At 40.3% G+C, this 17,043-nt stretch overlaps 2 protein-coding genes across 8 annotated transcripts in view; both read right to left on the bottom strand.

Annotated features, from left to right (window-relative positions):
- Positions 1-3,671: 3,671 nt before the first annotated feature.
- mfsd12b (major facilitator superfamily domain containing 12b) lies at positions 3,672-11,431 on the bottom strand. Its single transcript, XM_048252677.1, has 10 exons — positions 10,839-11,431; positions 10,545-10,755; positions 10,212-10,341; positions 9,729-9,956; positions 9,081-9,173; positions 8,864-8,956; positions 8,177-8,347; positions 7,977-8,071; positions 7,542-7,672; positions 3,672-5,046 (listed from the first exon to the last, which is right to left on the bottom strand). The coding sequence occupies exons 1-10, from the start codon at positions 11,101-11,103 to the stop codon at positions 4,967-4,969; spliced, it is 1,497 nt and encodes a 498-aa protein (XP_048108634.1). The 5' UTR covers positions 11,104-11,431; the 3' UTR covers positions 3,672-4,966.
- A 2,491-nt stretch (positions 11,432-13,922) lies between these two features.
- Positions 13,923-17,043, bottom strand: part of csnk1g2b (casein kinase 1, gamma 2b) — a 30,962-nt gene continuing 27,841 nt past the window's right edge. For all 7 annotated transcript variants that reach the window (XM_048252202.1, XM_048252208.1, XM_048252206.1 and 4 more), the window contains 2 exons: positions 16,591-16,697; positions 13,923-15,164 (listed from right to left, as the gene is read on the bottom strand). In XM_048252202.1, coding sequence (XP_048108159.1) covers positions 15,110-15,164; positions 16,591-16,697 — 162 coding nt within the window. In that variant the 3' untranslated portion in view covers positions 13,923-15,109. The remainder of the gene's footprint in view (positions 15,165-16,590; positions 16,698-17,043) is intronic.

Raw genomic sequence — 17,043 nt, 5'->3', positions numbered from 1 at the left:
GCCTACGAGTAGTGAGTTGCTTTCTATGGAAAAAGATGGTTACAGCAAAAAAGCTGTCAGTGGCTAAAAATAGAAAAAGACAGAGGGAAAAGGAGATGGCATGTCAAGGGATGCGACATCAGTTAAATAAGTGGATGGTGAAAGGCAACAGGTAGGATTTAAAGTGTGACGTCGTGCTTGGAGGCTTGCAAATATTCATGTTAAGAGACTAGCGTTTGTTAAGCATATGCCGATTGAAACATAGCTTATTCCATTCAGATAGCTAGGTGGCTACCATGCTCGTACTGCACTTTTAATGGCAAACAAAAATGTCACGCTAGCAACAACTCATTACATGTTTCCATATCCCAACAATGAAGGCTCCTTGTAATAACTTACTATTGTGTTGTCAATGTGGTGCAAACAAACAAGGCTAGAGTTGGATCAGCCTTATCCTTTGTAAGTAGCCTAACAGCTGGCAAAAGGACATTATGAGAACCGTTTAGACTCTCTTAAAGTGACAATGCACCATGTATTAATACTTCCTCAAGTTAAACATCAAATTGGCAGCATTTCTTTAACAAAAAATATATTTAATAAACACTAATAGTGTAAATTATTGGCCTTTTGTTTACTTGTTGCCTAGTTGTGCCTAGTTGTTTTTCAACTCAACTCCGTTTATGAATTCAGGTTAATGATATAAAATCTGAAATAACATAAGAAAAATGCACAAGAGTAAGACAATGGTGGAACTGTGCAAGGCTATTAAGCACATCATATATTTTATGAAGATCCAGACCAGGAACTACTAATCAGCTTGTCATATCACACAAGCATCCGCCCACTACAGAGCCCCTGTACAGCAGGCATGTGGGAGGCTATTTGATCTCCATAAGCAATAGCACCAGCAGGTCTCCTCCTCCCACATGCTCTACATGTCCTCCCCTCCACCACACCACACTGCACCGTACCACGCAGGCCTGGATCGTTTGCATTGCACCGCCTCCAGCCAGCCACAGGCCCCTACCCAAACTCCAATTAGTGAGGCCACTAACAAGCAGGGGTGACGCCTGCTCTTCAAATTACCCCCGACCACATTTCTAAACACTTCGGTGGGGGGCACGGCATTGCTTGTGCAGGGGTAGAAAAGGAGGAGAGAGAACCAGAAGCTTTTACCGCTGCAAGAGCCACACAGTGCCCCCCACGGAACTGTTTAGAAATGTTAGGGGGGTTTGTTTTTTTACTAGTTTCTGTTGATTATATTCCATAACGATTTTTTTCCATATTCAATTAAAGTGTCCACCCAGATGTTGATGACTCAAAGCCAGATGTGAGCATCAGACTCAAAGCAATGAGATGAGGGCATCAGTTCAGGGACTTGTGGGTGAGATTTGGAGAAAACAAAAATGCTTTATTTCTTTGCACTGGTGATGAATAGTTTGCAATTTGCATATTGCATTATTTTATCTTTACACGACTTAGGATAAAGCTGCAAACTTGTTGGTGGTTAAACAAGATGTGAAGAAAAGCGTTGTGTTTGCGGTCAAATATGACCGATTGACAATTCTTTTCTCTCAAAAATGATTGTTAACCTATTCTGACCATCATGAGGCTCCTTGACTTTGTTAATACAAGGCATCTGAACACACAAAACAAATTATAATAGTTTTTTATAACAATTTGAGTGTTTTATTTAACCTTAGAACACCCATGTGTATTTCCGGTCAAAAATGACCGGCCATTAGAAATGAATGGGTGAGAAAATGGTCAATGTATGAAATTGAGTCCAGGCACATACTTGTGTGGTGGTGATCAGGTGGACTGTATATGTCAACACCCAAGCAGCACTCCTAACTCGTTTGTGGACTGTATATGTGCTTCTGTACATTAAAAAACACACACAAACACACCCTCACTCCCCCTCTTTGCTTCTATGTCAGCCCCCACTAGAACCTTTCCCCAATAGAATCTTCACCTTTCTGACTTGCATGAGCTCAGGTCAGTGAGGCCTGCAGGTCATCAATAGCAAATGGAAGTACAAAACTGGTTATATCCAATAGAATTTTTATTTTTAGGGGCAGCCGTGGCCACTGGTTAGCACTCCGGTTCAAGCCCCGACCAGTGGCCTGCGGCTGAAGTGCCCTTGAGCAAGGCACCTAACCCCTCACTGCTCCCCGAGCGCCGCCGTTGTAGCAGGCAGCTCACTGCGCCGGGATTAGTGTGTGCTTCACCTCACTGTGTGTACATCGTGTGCTGTTTGTGTTTCACTAATTCACCGATTGGGTTAAATGCAGAGACCAAATTTCCCTCACGGGATCAAAAAAGTATATATACTTATACTTATACTAGAACACAAGGTGTTGGTATCACAAGTGTTGTGATACAAAGGTCTATCACAACATTACAGGATAATATGTGTGTTACTATGGATTTATAACAAGTTATAATGCAGTGGTCATTTTTGATTGGGAACACAAAACTAGTAAACATAAAACGAACACAATAGGAGGGTTAACTCATTTTCTTTCTTTTTTCAAAAGAACTTCACCTTTTTTTACTTTATTTGATACACTGTTTTACTTCAAGATTAATTTATTTAATTTTATGCTAAGTCTTTTCAGAAGAACATTGCTGCAATGATATTAGCCTATATTTTGTAAACGGCCATAGCAATGAAGATGCAGCAAATTAGGTGCGGCCTTAACAAGCACTAAAGCCATGCCTATAGGCGCTCGCAGGAACAGCGCTCAGAGTCGTCACAGGTGTGTCTACTGTTGGGCCTAATTCAATGAAACCCTGATGAAGGAAGGTACCGGCTTGATAACTCCAGTGAAATACTCTCCAAGGCTGTTCTGTTGGTGATGATTTTTCTGTCCACAAAGGTTTCTTTGTTGGTGATTTTGTTTTTCATGGTAAATAGGCTTGGTTGTTGATTGGCCACTGTGGGAAATTCCCTACCTATACTGTAGCTCTAGGAATGTAACATGTCTCATGTGTAGGCCTATATCTGAAAAAAGAATGTTGTATGTACAGTATGCTGCTCTGAGTGATTCCAGTGCAGGAAATGATTATTTCCTGCCGTTTTGCTGCTTTTTTGAATTTAGATGCATATTCAAAGTTGAAATTGAGGTTTAAATGGAAAATTAGATGCAGTGATGAGAAGTAACCTGCATCTGATTCATTAAATACACTCTGAGATCTATGCTGAAGGAATGGCCACATCATTGCCAGCAGGCTACCCTAAGCAAGGAAAACAGGTGTGTCGAGTTTGAGGTATGAGGAAGTTTCCCTGAGAAGCGGTCATAACATGAGGAAGAAGAGATGACCATTTTAAAAGTTAAAAACTGCTTGGGTAAAAGTATGTCATGTCATGACGACTGAAGGGCTCCACATGGACTGATCCCAACAAACCCAGAGTGGTGTGTCATAAACGTGTTATGAAAGGTGTCAGACTTCACCCGTCAGTGTTGTATGTGCCATGACTTGTTCTACTCGTAATGAGGGTCTTATTATTTATGGTATGCAAGATATAGGCCTCGGCAAAGACAAAGACAAAGTCCAATCTCCAAATATGAATCTATACGATGTAGTCCACACTTCTCACCAATTAAATGAGATTTCTTGTTTTCTTAAAATGACAATCCAGAACATAATAAATATTACTGTGAATACAAAACAAGACAAAAACAAAATGATTGAAACACATTTTACTGACAAACCCCATGTATGTACCTAAATTAAATCTACTGACCTAAAAATTCCATTTGACTCTACTGTATGCACACTTGTACTCTATCACACTATCTGAGTACAATGTGATCCGCTCACAGACTGAATGTACTGAATTTGAAAGTGCTCTTTGCAATATAAATAATTTGGAGAATAAAATTTGACTTTACAACTGAAAGTATAAAAAATACATCCAATACAAGACTAGAAAAAAATACTAGAAAAAAAAAACGTATAAAAAAAATTACATTTAAGAAAATACCCTTCAGCACAAACAAGCATCAATGATACACACCCATCAAGTTTGAGCTATATTAACATTCCTTTTACACATCAAACATGTTTGCATATCACAATGAGAAAGGCAGCAGTAACAATTTAGTAGAGGCGTTAGAGCAGTGTTTCTCAAAGTGTGGTCCGCAAGCTATCTCAAGTGCTCCGCGAGCAAACGTTGTAATTGCAATATTTGCAGTATTGAACCAACTTGTATGTAAATCAAAACAGTTCTGCAACACTGCCTATGTAAGCTACGCCATGAATCTTCTGACACAATAAGCAAGGTGCAAAAACAATAAGCAAGGTGGTTCAGTGAGTAGGCCTAGTGTAATATACTGCTGAAGTAGGTTTTTTTAGCTAGGTGGTCTGTGATTTTTTTTGTATTGGTTAAGTGGTCCTTGGTCTGCAACACTGCGTTAGAGGAACAGAAACCAAACTGTTAGTAGAACTCTGTTTTCTATGAAAGAGTAAGACAGTCTGTCCCTGGTATCCACTTTCTCTGAGCTTTTACACTAGAGATAGTGACTTTCAAGAGCCTTTCAATTCTTATTACAGAAGAAGTCTTTTTTTTTTTGTCTAAAAACTGTATCTTTAGGTTATAAAAACTAACTACCCATAAAGAGTACCATTAAAACTGTATAAATCCTTAAAAAACAATAACTCATAATAAAACAGTTTGAGTGTTCTGCCCAAATGCCAACAATGAATGTGTAAAACATCTGGTGATTAAAGATAGTGTCAACAATGCCATAGCAAATTGATGTTGTCTGATGACATCAATAACAAGTCTCTTATATTATTGATGTGCCTCACTGTTTAACAAGAAGAAGGATCTGAAAAAGACAAAAAAAACAGAAAAGTTGCAGAAAAAGAAACAGGGTTGCCAGGTGGTTTCCTTTCCTCTTCCCATCCACAGTGAAATATGACGAGCAGCCTAAACATTCGTGGCAAACGGCAGTGTTATCAGTGTGGCCTCAGGCCCTCAGTTCACAACAGAGTGGGCCAGAGTGCCATATGTATCCTTTCCATCCGCAGCCGTGCATCCGGTCAAAACAGGAAGACCTGCGAAGAGACCAGGCAACGTTTCAGTAAAGCCCATTCACACAGAGAAACAGGAAGTAGAGCTGAGAGCTGATCTACACCAGCGCTGCATGTACCAGCCGCAGACAGAAAAAGATTGATGTGCAGCCTGGTGGGCTGGGTAGCTTTGGATACTACTACACACTGACTACAACATAGGGGAAGTTAGGAGAAGTATGACTTCAATCCAGTCTTTCTGAGAACAACTAAGGAACCAGTCTGAGTCAGAGGTTCAAAAGAAATGGCATGCAGGCAGGGGGGATGCAGGAGAGACTATTGCCTCAATTCATCATTTTAACTCCATCGTGATACATGCTGATGTTGCATAGTTGGGCACAGAAAACATACTTATTAAATGAAATTGTACTTTCTTACAGGTAATCTAAAACTTGGTCAGACTGACCAAATACAGACAAACTCAGAGCTCTAATAAATAAAAATGGATTAGACAGCTTTAAGCTTAAACCTTTCCATCAAAAGTCAAGTTGCAGGAGCCAAGTTCTATATCTGCTGTGTACAAATAACAAAGGAACTAATGACATTTAGCTACAGGAAGTACTCACAGTCCTTATTTGACACAGGTATAAGTGCTGACTTCCTTGTTTTGGGAGGGCGGGGACCATTGATAAGAACTGGGACAGAGGCTGCCTGCGAATGACTGCCACGGCTAAAATTAATGGCTGAGATTAATAATTTAGGGTTATGCATCCCATGTGGATTGCCTGAACTTCTGAGCAATGGACATTCCCTTCAGTGCTAAGTCAGCTGTTTGCAGTTGTGCACTGATCTCTTACTCTCTACACGTCCCATATCTTATCTGCTATACTGACCAGGTAGCCTGGCGGGCCATCCTATATCATTGAAATGTATAGTCTGGAATCGAATCATTCACCTCGCTTAATCCAAGGGGCGGGCAGAGAATTGTCTTTCAAACTGCCTAGGCATGCAATAGGCCAGCGCTTCGACCATATCCGTATCCGGTCGACAAAACGGCAAATACATCCTTCTTCGAAAGGAATGACTTAAGTGCATTGTGTTGCTCAACTTTCAAAGAAAAGCACAAGTCCAACACTTTTACACCCCCACACTTTGCACAAATAGGCTAACACCAGACATAATTTCACTGCATTTCTTACTTCCAGTAACTATATGCATGTGACAATAAACTTCCTTGTATCCTTGTATCCTTATATCCAAAGTTGACGCCAACGCCGATTCAAACAACCGCTCTTTGTTAGCCATAGCCACCATCCTGTTAAGCCCACCTTAAGACTCTTTAACAAAATAGAGCACTGTGATTGGATGACGTCCACGGCGTCAGCCAATAGAAATCCCTATGGTTTGATACTAGATGTACAGGCTGAGCAAATTAATTTGCCGCCGCTAGGGTGCGTCTAGATTTCTAGGCTACTGACCAGGGTATTCTTAATAGAAAACAATGATTAAGAGTAACCTTCCTAAAATAATGGCATAAGTCATTTTTTCCAGGTTTTTCAGAAAACACAAAAAAGTTAACCAAAAATTTAATGATGATGATTTAGGCAAAACATTTTTTTGTAAAAACATGACTTACCGGTATATGCCATAATTTTAGGAAGGCGACTATATTCTATTTGACTTTGGGCAAACAGGTCTGCTGTGGACTAATTCATCCTTCACCACACATGGAGTGATTATGCTGAGCGAGTACAAAATATAATTGTTATGTCTTTAGTAGTCAAAAATGTATGCGTCAATCGCCACAATTAATTGAAAAAAGTTAATTAATCACTGACTTTCAGAGGCTGTACTGAGCTCAATTATACAGCTAGGATGAAGACTCATTGGTATCACTCTTAACATGCTAGAAAGAGGGGAAGAGGGCTAGCTAACGTTCCAAATCTAGTCAACATTTTAATGAGGGAAGAACTGGCATGATCATTTTCTAAAAAGGTCTTTGAATTCTCTCTCTCTCCCTCCCTTCCATGTAAGTGCTGTTTGTTTCTCTCTCTCGCCACTTAATATTTTGGTTGGGGTTTGCTATAGTGCATAAGAAATATGCCTTTACCCTAACAGTCAATGACCTTAATGGTTTCATTGGCAATCTGTTGGCTTGTTCTGTGTAGAATCTGTGTTAAAAGTTAAGGAGATTAAAGTTAAACAATAGCATTTGAATTCTTTGCTGAGTTTACATTAATTCTATGATATTACATTTCAATATCCATTATATAAAATGATTTATCCGACTTAACTATTATTGTCAAGTTGCACAAAAGAGCAATGCTGGGAACAATAATTTAGGCAAGAAACCTCATGTGCAATAGTCCTTCTCACCTGTCAAACTCTTGGAATGCACCTTTCAGATAGAGTAAGTAAGGTCATAGGCAACTCTCACCAGCAGGCTGTCATGTGCCTGCACTGATACCCTTTCCATGAGTCAGGTTAGAGGAATGCATTGAGGAAGTGTTGTTGTGTGCTTGTCAGGGATGTTTACTTACCTCGGCGAATCTGGATGGGCCAGACGAAGAGACTGATCAGAGCTAGTGCTGCCACCAAGGCCACCCCGCCAGTCACAGACACCATCACACTGTGGTAAAACCACACACAGTCAGGACAGCAGGCTGCAGTACTATAGAGGGCAGAAAGAGCAACACAGACACACAGACACATGTTAGAGTCTAGCGCATTATACTGCATTTTATGTACTAAATTATATTTAACATATTATCTACTTTTAATTTTTAAAATTGATTATATCAAATATCTAGTATACTGATGCAGAGGAATCAATTTTATGTGCAGTCCTTTCTGACCAGCAAACATAATATAGTGCTTAAGGCTGGCACGGAAGTGAGTAATAAGCATTTTAGTGTAATGAGTAATGAGAGTTTTAGCATCTTAACGTCATTTAAATGTGTCTGGGTTTAACTTACTGACAAGGATACAAGGTTTGGATTAGCATCACACCAAGGCCATTGGCAACTTTGTCAGTAAAGCTCATTGCTCCGTACACAAAGGCTCCACTTTGCTGGGGATGGAAAAATAGGGCAGGTTAGCAGGGTCATTAAGGACACCCACCAATGTGGCAAAGTAGCTGAAAAGGGTGCAAATGCAGAAGGATGTAGGTGCCAACCGTTTGTTCTCCGATGAGGTTGGCGGTCAGGGACAGAGACATGACCAGGATAATAGTGGAACCGGACCCTAGGAGAACCGCTCCACCGTAAATGAGCTTCCCCATGTTCCTCTCCAGCAGAACCCACAAGGCAAAGGCCATAATCAGCAGCAGCCCCACCAAATAGGTCATCTGCGATTTATTTGAAGCAAATTGTCAGACATGACCAGTCTTTTGGAGAGTAATTTCAAAGCAACAGGACTTGATTCCGTTTCACATTATGGAGGTATGCATCAGTGTAACTGAAGCTTTAATGAAGTAACACTAATGTCTAGTGCAGGTGTACATAAGTGAGGAATTTGTTCCAAAGCATTACTTTGCTCTGTGACGCATTGCACAGATTTGGGGATTTTCAAAGTTCACTGTTGGCTAAACACTGATTTAACCTACTTTACTTTATTTAACTCTTTTTTTCTACCAGTTATCCATCTCATAAGGGTCAACATTGATCTCAAACATTTTTTCTTCAAAGAAATCTATATTGCAAAAGCATACTCCTGCATCAAACATCAATTCCTTACCAATAATTTTGTTTAAAGATTAAAGTAATTGTCAAGATAATACAAACAGAGAAAAGGGGAAAGAGAGAGAGAGAGAGAGAGAGCGCGAGATATCCAAGAATGTGGCGAAAAGAGAGTGTAGACTCACCTTAATGCTGATGCGCTTGCTAAGAGGTTTCATGACCAGAGATGACACCAACCCACTCACATACATCACCAGTGGGATTGTTGCTATGAAGTTCTGCGATGGAGAAGGAGAACGACAGGAGTGCTGTCAAATCTACATGCAAAACTCTATCTGAGGAGTGACAGAAGAATAAACTTCATATCACTGAGACCATCAAAGTGTGCTTTGGGTTGCCTACCTTAGGGAGCAGCAGGGAATTGGTCAAGAACATGGAGATATATGTCTGTGACAGGTTCACTATCAGCCTGGTGCACATATACAGCAGAGCCACCTGTGGGTTAAAGCAGCAGCAGCAAAATAGCTGAGTTGGTCGGGTGGGAAGTTTAAAGTTCAGGCATGAACAGGCAAGAGTATTTCATTACCAAGCTTTGCAAACTGTTGCTGTTTCTGGTACAAATGCACACATTCTGCTGCTGGTATCTGACATGGTAGATTCTTTTCATTTTACCATGGAAGTATGTGATTCAGTTCTGTGGTACACTACAATTTATTTCTCCCATATGTTATATTTTAAAGACTGGGAGTCTCTTGGCAAGGTAAATGTGATCAAAGTATACGTAGCCTGTGCACCAAAAAAAACATGCAGATAAAGTGTATGCTGTGTTATATATGTACTGGTCTCCCCCTTTAGTTGCTGATTTATCAAGAACCCTACCACAGAAGCAGAGAAGTATTCTCTGGAAAACTAAAATGGTAATCTGAACAAATTTGTTATTTTTTATGTATCAGCATTATGTGTCAATGCATCAATAACACAATGATCACAAATATTGCAATATTGCTGTCTTGATATTCCGTGTCCATGCCTGGTGAAGGCCAGGCTCACCTGGTAGAAGGATGGCTCCCGAAGCCAATGTTTCCACTGGAGCAGTACAGGAGGGGTGGAGCTCTGAGGGGATGGAGGCATGAGGGTCTGGTAGGAACTGGTCAGGCAGTCCCCCTCACCAGCCGCCGCCTCCTCCTCCTCTTCCCTCTGCTGGGCCTTCTCACGCGTGCCCAGGTGGAAGATGAGGGAGAACACTGCCCCCGTGCCCACCACTATCAGAGCCAGCTCCTAACAGGAGGCATGCCAAGGAAGGAGATAACATCATATATTAAGGTGCCTTTGCCTGTTTATGAGTGCAGTAGTTTTTATGGAATATGAGGTGTTCTAATGGTTTAGAAGTTGAGGTCTTCTAAATGTAGTAATTTGTCTAAAGGCTTGTGCTTCATATTTACTTACTGTAAGACAGAATTTACTTACTGTAAGACAGAACATTTTTGAGTATATAAATATTAAAATGTTGGCAAATGGGGTCGGAAATGTTACCCTGAACAGTGGAATATCCACAGGTCCCAAGCTGTCGGTAACGGTGGGATCCGCGTGCTGTGCTTGGAAGTGGAAGAGCAACCATGCCACAGCATACACTGTGATGTTAGCCACCACACTGAAAGCATTTCTAAACAAGGAAGAGACACATGATGTTGCCATGAATATTATCAACACAAATACTGAGATCTGAGTGACTGCAGTTCTACTTTGTCTCTACCAGTATCAGTGTGCAGTGTCACCTTTGCTTTTAGGTAGGCCTACTCATGTGTGAATGGATATGTAATTTAATTCTCTGTTATGTGGCTTGATTTACTGAACTGCTGGCTATACCTGTATGCTGTGAGTTCCACCTTGTCATGTTCGCAGGAGACCAGTTCAGGGATAAGGGACAGGTGGGATATCTGGGTGGCTGCCCAGCCGAACTGGAACACGATTATGAACGGGGTGAAGTAGGTGATGCCCACCCAATTTGGCGTACCCCCGGCACACCCAAGACAGGGGTTAAATATAAAAGGGAAGGACACAATCACACACAAAGTTCCTGAAAGGAAACAGAAATAAGTTAAACTCTGCATTTCTCCCAGATATACTTTTATGTGTGTACGCATGTCACAACAGCCTTACCCACTAAATGCCAAGTCTTTCTTTTCCCATAAGATCCACATCCTGGTGTCCGGTCCGATTCATAACCGATGAGAGGCGTGCAAATCCCGTCCGCTATTTGACCGATGAACAGTAAAACACCTGCATATGTGTCGAGGAAACCGAGGACGGTGTGGTAATACACTAGCAAATACGTGAACCACATGGACGCGCACAAGTCATTCAAGAAATGTCCTACAGCATAGCATAGGCGCTTGCGGATTGGTAAACTATCCTGTTTAGGCATTTTTGTTTTTTATCATATGCGGAGATCTGTCTTCAATATTTTATCAGACCTATTCAGTCGATGATAATGAAACGTTTAAAATCTAACCATGTCGCGCGCAAGAATAAAGGATGCCCATCATATAGCAAAAGTAAATAAAAAAAAAAATCAATATCCAAATGACAGCAGGTGTTTCCAGGACGTTCTTGTTAAAGCCCTTCAGCAGTCAGCACTTTTACTGGCCTTGACGACTTTAAACACAGTGCAGATTATGCTGAGTAGTTGGCAAGGTTAAAAAAAACCGAAGCTATTTCCACGAACGCTCCTGCACTTTTATGGCCAGTCTCCAAGCTTCTTAACATTGGCCGTATCACAGCACAAAGTCACATGCGTTATGCTTCCTCTTTGCCGGGTCTGTCAATGACGCCTTTAAGATAACTAATAACTCAAAATGAAAAGATGATTATGAAGCGTTTTTAAAGGCAAATTTTTATTCATCCTTTCATTTAGTGCATCTAATTTTCACTTTCCTTTCTGTGTTTGGGGCTTTCCACTTATGGAGGCATTTTGTTCCAACTTGTTTAGGCCGTCCCCTCAGGCTACAGAAAAACATCTCAAACTTATTTTGAAATAAAAATCTTTTTTTTTTTTTTTAAAAAAAAAAAAAAAACAAAAAAATAAGCATAGCCTATAAGAGAAGCTTCTTACAAGTAATGTTCCAGATAAATTGGCTAAGGAAATAAGTCCTTGCACATAAGCCTATTTTGAAAGCTAAAAGTCAGTCCCAGCTAAACAAAGTCGTGCACATAAGCATTTCTGGAACTTCTTTAGCATATTCCCTGGAGGTTCAGGCCTGTAGGCATCGGACCTTGACATCATCAAATGCCCTGGCTATCTTCTTCACAAACCTACTTTGATTATCCGGTAAATATAGGCTATCTTAATTTCATGCACTCACAGTCTCTCTGATTAGGAGGTTTGTATGGCATCAAATATTGATCAGGTTTGTGTGGCATCAAATATTAAACACGATTTGCAGCTTAAAAGTTCACACGTGCCAGTGAGGCTGAGAGGGACATAACCAGTAGGTTATTTTGGAGCATCGATTGGGGCTGATATCCACCCAGGAACTACCTCGGGATAAGACCTGGTCATGTTCTATGGAGGCCATTAGGATTAATTATAATATCTTAAGACTTAAGGTATAATTAGCAGTGCGACTGTGACACAAATCATGTGGAACAATGACAACAACACAAAGCTACTGTCAAGCGATGTTTATCATTTCTCCAAAGAATGATAAGAGCCTTCTTTTTTGAGCGTCAACAAGACAAGCTGACAAACATGGTTGGCTTGGTCAAAAATTATATCTCAGTTCCTCTTTTCTACAAATGACATTGATTCAGAGCTAGCAGACTCACACTCAGCAGTGCTTTAACCACTCACTCATGTAGCCTATCATGTCGACATGATGTCATATGCGACTTGGTCAGATGATCACATCAGCTAACATGTGTAATGATTCTTCACATCACCTTAAGAAAATAACAAGCTGTATTGAAAGTGATGTGTAGGTCTACATGATCTTTAGATTTCCATTGCAGTATAGTTTCTGATAGGAGCGATTGAACAAATCCTTTTAAGTTCACATGCTTCCTTATAACCTTTTTTTTTTTTTTTTTTGCAAGAACGTTATACGACATGAAACCTTCACATCAGATTTATGCGCAAAAAGGTACAGAAGTGTAAAGGAAACCTGCTGTAATCTATGAATGTTTCCCCAAAACGCAGGGTTCACTAGGCATATTGCTGCATGCTCATTTATAAGGTTTACTGCTATGCTACAGTCAGCCATACTTACTTATTTTGTATAAAGGCCAATGACGACCAGAGAGCATAGTTGATAATTTGCAGATTTGTAGAAGCTTATACAAAATGAGCAACACACTGAGTTTGACATGAGATTTGTTGTCATTAAATTTCATAGCTTGTTCTCTTTTCCACTGGCAATTTTGGAGATTGTGGAAAACAGAGTGAAGGTCTTGAATTTGTGAGGCCAACAAAAAAAAAAAGATTCACCTTCAACTGTGCCCTCAAATCGTTAGTCATTGCTGACTAGACTTTATGGCCCCTTGTGAAGTCAACCATTAGGAACCTTCAGAAACCATGACTATACAGTGCAAAATCTTTGAACCCAGGACAAAGGACCAAAGAACAGTTCTCCACAAATACCTCAGATTAGACCAAGAAAAACATTTTTTTTTTACAGTGATCAAGATGTGCACAGTCCCGCACAAATGCTGGAAGCATAATCCGAGTCCAGATTTGAGCAAGAAGCAAATCCAATACATGACACGCAGCAACTTCAGTCATTGGCAAGCATATTTACATACACATTTTGAAGACCTTGCAAATACTCTCTTATACCTGCTATTTAAATTCTGGTCCTCAAAGAGAACCTAAATTTAAAGATTCTGAAAAGATATAGAAAACTAGTATTACAAATGACCCCTAATTACTGCAGCTAGATCCCCAGACCTATTTATTTTCAAAAACTGCATTCCAGGCTTAACCGCGTATGTATGTATATGTATATATATACACATTTATATTTGATTGTCAGAGCATAGGAGAGTCAGGCCATGGCATTGAATAGGAAGCAGAGAAGGGTAGCCTCTTGAAGGATCCATGTATTCGGTATATACAAGGGTGTAGGCATCCGCTTACACGCACAGGGACAGGGGCAACTGCACACGCACACTCACACACAGAAAGCTCTTGAAGTCTTCACATCACAACCAGAGTCAAACCAGATGAAATGTCATTGCAAGACACTTGCGTTGAGCTTTAAACATTTTACTTGGAAAGGCACAAACTATGATTTCCTGGTAAATTATTCTGAAGTGAGACATAAAACTGAAGACATTTTTTTTGTTTCCTTCTAAATGAACATCTCTGCCCTTGTACAGATATCAGCCTCGTGTAGGAATCTTCCTAAATCAGTCTTTATTTAGTTGGTTTCCTGTTTGTTAATTTCAAACCCAGAATTCCACTGTTATTTTGTCTTTTTTTCCCCAAAAGTGCAACGAGAGGAGAGATGTATATCTGAGGCTCTCCCCATCTTCCACAGTACCTGAGGCCAGTGACTGTGCTACAAAGTCCACATTGACAGAAAAAAGAATGGAAAAATTAACAAAACAAAGAAAGCAAATGAAAAAAATGAATTCCAGAGCACTACAACATTAAGGTAAAAGTTTTTTGTTTGCAGCCAAAAGGAGACATTTGAAACCAAACTTCAGATTACATTTACAAAAAAAAAAAAGGGAAAAAAAGAGAAAAAAGAAAAAGATAAAAAAAAAAAAAAAAAACTGAAAAAATTAAAATCTCCAATTGAGGCTGAGATGAACAGTATCCTGTTGCCTTCTTGATTCTTTATCATTAGAATAGTTCGTTCTTGCCTCCCAGGGTTCCCACAAATAAGGACTATTTCTAACAAGTAATTCAATTCTCACACATTTCTCTCCTTTCATGTTCTCATCCATATCAATGACAGCCCAACAGTAAATGTTCAGCATGGAATCTAGAATACAACAACTGTTTCAAACAGTATCTTTTTTTATATTCACGCCACGGTGGTTGTGTATTGTAGTTAATTTTTTTGTATTCTTTTCTTTTATTTTAAACACATTTCAACCCCCCTCCCCTTTTTTAAACACATGTATTTATGTTTCGGTCTTTATTTTTCTCATTTGTAAAGGAATAAAAGTCTGTTGTGTTTGCCCATCGAACAACAACTTTCCTTCACGCTCCAATAGTGCGGAGCTATAACGTGAGAAGAGTGAAAAAAAAAAAAAAAAAGGAGGGGTAGGAAAGGTTTTGGGGGGTATAGGAGCAAGGAGTGTACTGGAGAGGGAGAAGGGGGTGAAAAAAAAGAAAAAAGAAATGGGTGATCTGTGTATTTTGCTTCCATTTAAAACTTGACAGTGACCAGAATGTTTTCAAGTTCTCGCCCGACGAGGCCTTCTTTTCACTTGTGTCGCTGGAGCGCTTTCCTCTTTCTCCTTTTGAAGAAACAACAGCACCTGGAGGGAGACACAACAAGACACGGATGTCAGAGACGGAGTCTGAACGAGTTACCCTGTGGCCTTTTAGGTAACATTCCTATGATCGGGATCATTCAGTGACTTTAGAATATCTGATAAGAAAGCTACTAGCTCATTAAAGGTGATTGTCTTTGAGAACCTCTCTGCTCATTCCAGCTCTTGGGGTAGGATTGGGTACTGAACTCAGTACTTTTAAATGGTACCAATCAAATTATGTGGGCATTACCGAATACCAATTCACATTAAATCAATCGCCGTCAACTTTTGGTTCCAGAGGAGTGCATCTTTTGTTGCTGATCGGATTATACACGGCCACTGCAACAAAGAGGAATGGCCGAAGAATTTGTTGTCAAGAGAACCCATCATGAGTGTGGAGGGGTGGTTCTGGGAGACCAGACACTAATGTTGAGCCTCCTGGAGGTGTTGTGATGAAGGAAGGTGCCTGAATGATAACCTCAGTGAAATGCTCATGAAAGCTGCTCTGTTGGTCATGCTGTTTTTTTTTTGCGCACAAAAGGTTTCTTTGTTGGCGATTTTCTCTCTGTTACTTTTGTTCTTTAATCTGGCATTCAGACTACTGGCAGCACATGTGGTACCGTGAAGGGCCATTACGAATCCTGGGTGCAACACGTGGCACGATTGAAAACGCCGCCAGCCACCTGTGCATTGCTGTTGTATCCTGTGTCATGTTGTGCAATTTTAAATATGCGGTTGTTGATTGGCCACTGTGGGAAATCCCCTACCTACAGCACAAGGAATTTAACACATATCATGACTTCCAAAACATTCATTGAATTGACTGAATTTCATAATTCTCTAGGCCTGAAAAACAGGGATTTACAATTCCATGATGTTTCCAGGTTTTCCATGATGTATAATATTTTGTTGGATTAAACTTGGTAACTCCACCAATTTTTTAAGTTACAGGCTTTCCGATACAGTTACAAATTCAGACAGCGTAAAGTACTTGAAAAATTTAACTAACATCAGGTACCAGTACAAATATTGGTTCAAATGTGAAAGGTACCCAACCCTACAAGAATCCCATCTTGGATATCCTCCATTAATTCCTCCCCGCTCAAGAACACCTGATTGAAATCAGAGAGTATCGCTAATGAGTTCAGTCTGGTATGCATAGCAGGGCATGATGGGAAAACACAGAACAGGAGGTCCAGGAGCAGGAAGAGAGTGACTTTTCTCAGACAAATCTAAATAAAGTTGCACTTTGCGTAAATGATACTTTGTTGCATCTTTTAAAAAAAAAGTGTTTCTACATAGTTCCTTGAAGACACCTGTGCAAAAGATGCTACAATAAAATAATAAGTTACTCAAAATCAGCTGATCAGCTGAAGCAGATCATGCGCAACATGGTCATGGTGACAAAGAACACGTGAAGGGAACTCACTTTGTATCGTCGGCCACTTCCACCTCAGTGGGTGCGGTGATGGGGGCGTTGGAGTGTCCTGCAGTCGGGTCGTCAGTATTCAGCTCTCCGTTCGTCGAGCTCATCACCTGCACACAGACACGGCTCATGTCACAACACAGAACAGCATCACAGGAGGACAAAAATAAACACTGGAACAGAGACAGGGAGGGAGGGAGGGAGGGAGGGAGGGAGGGAGAGAGAGAGAGAGAGAGAGAGAGAGAGAGAGAAAAGAGAGAAGAGAGAGAGAGAGAGAAAGAGTGAGTAAGTGTAAGAGATAGCGAAAGGGAGAGAGAAAGAATAAGAGAAAGAAAGAAAGAAAGAAAGAAAGAAAGAAAGAAAGAAAGAAAGAAAGGAAATAGGGAGTAAGAGGGAGCGAGAACGCAAAAGTGGATAATGGGAAAGAAACCAGAAAAATGAGAAAAATGAGGAAGG

This window comes from Alosa alosa, chromosome 9 (genome assembly GCF_017589495.1).
Source record: "Alosa alosa isolate M-15738 ecotype Scorff River chromosome 9, AALO_Geno_1.1, whole genome shotgun sequence".
NCBI classification, from domain to species: domain Eukaryota; kingdom Metazoa; phylum Chordata; class Actinopteri; order Clupeiformes; family Clupeidae; genus Alosa; species Alosa alosa.
This window is presented reverse-complemented; position numbering and strand designations above follow the sequence as displayed.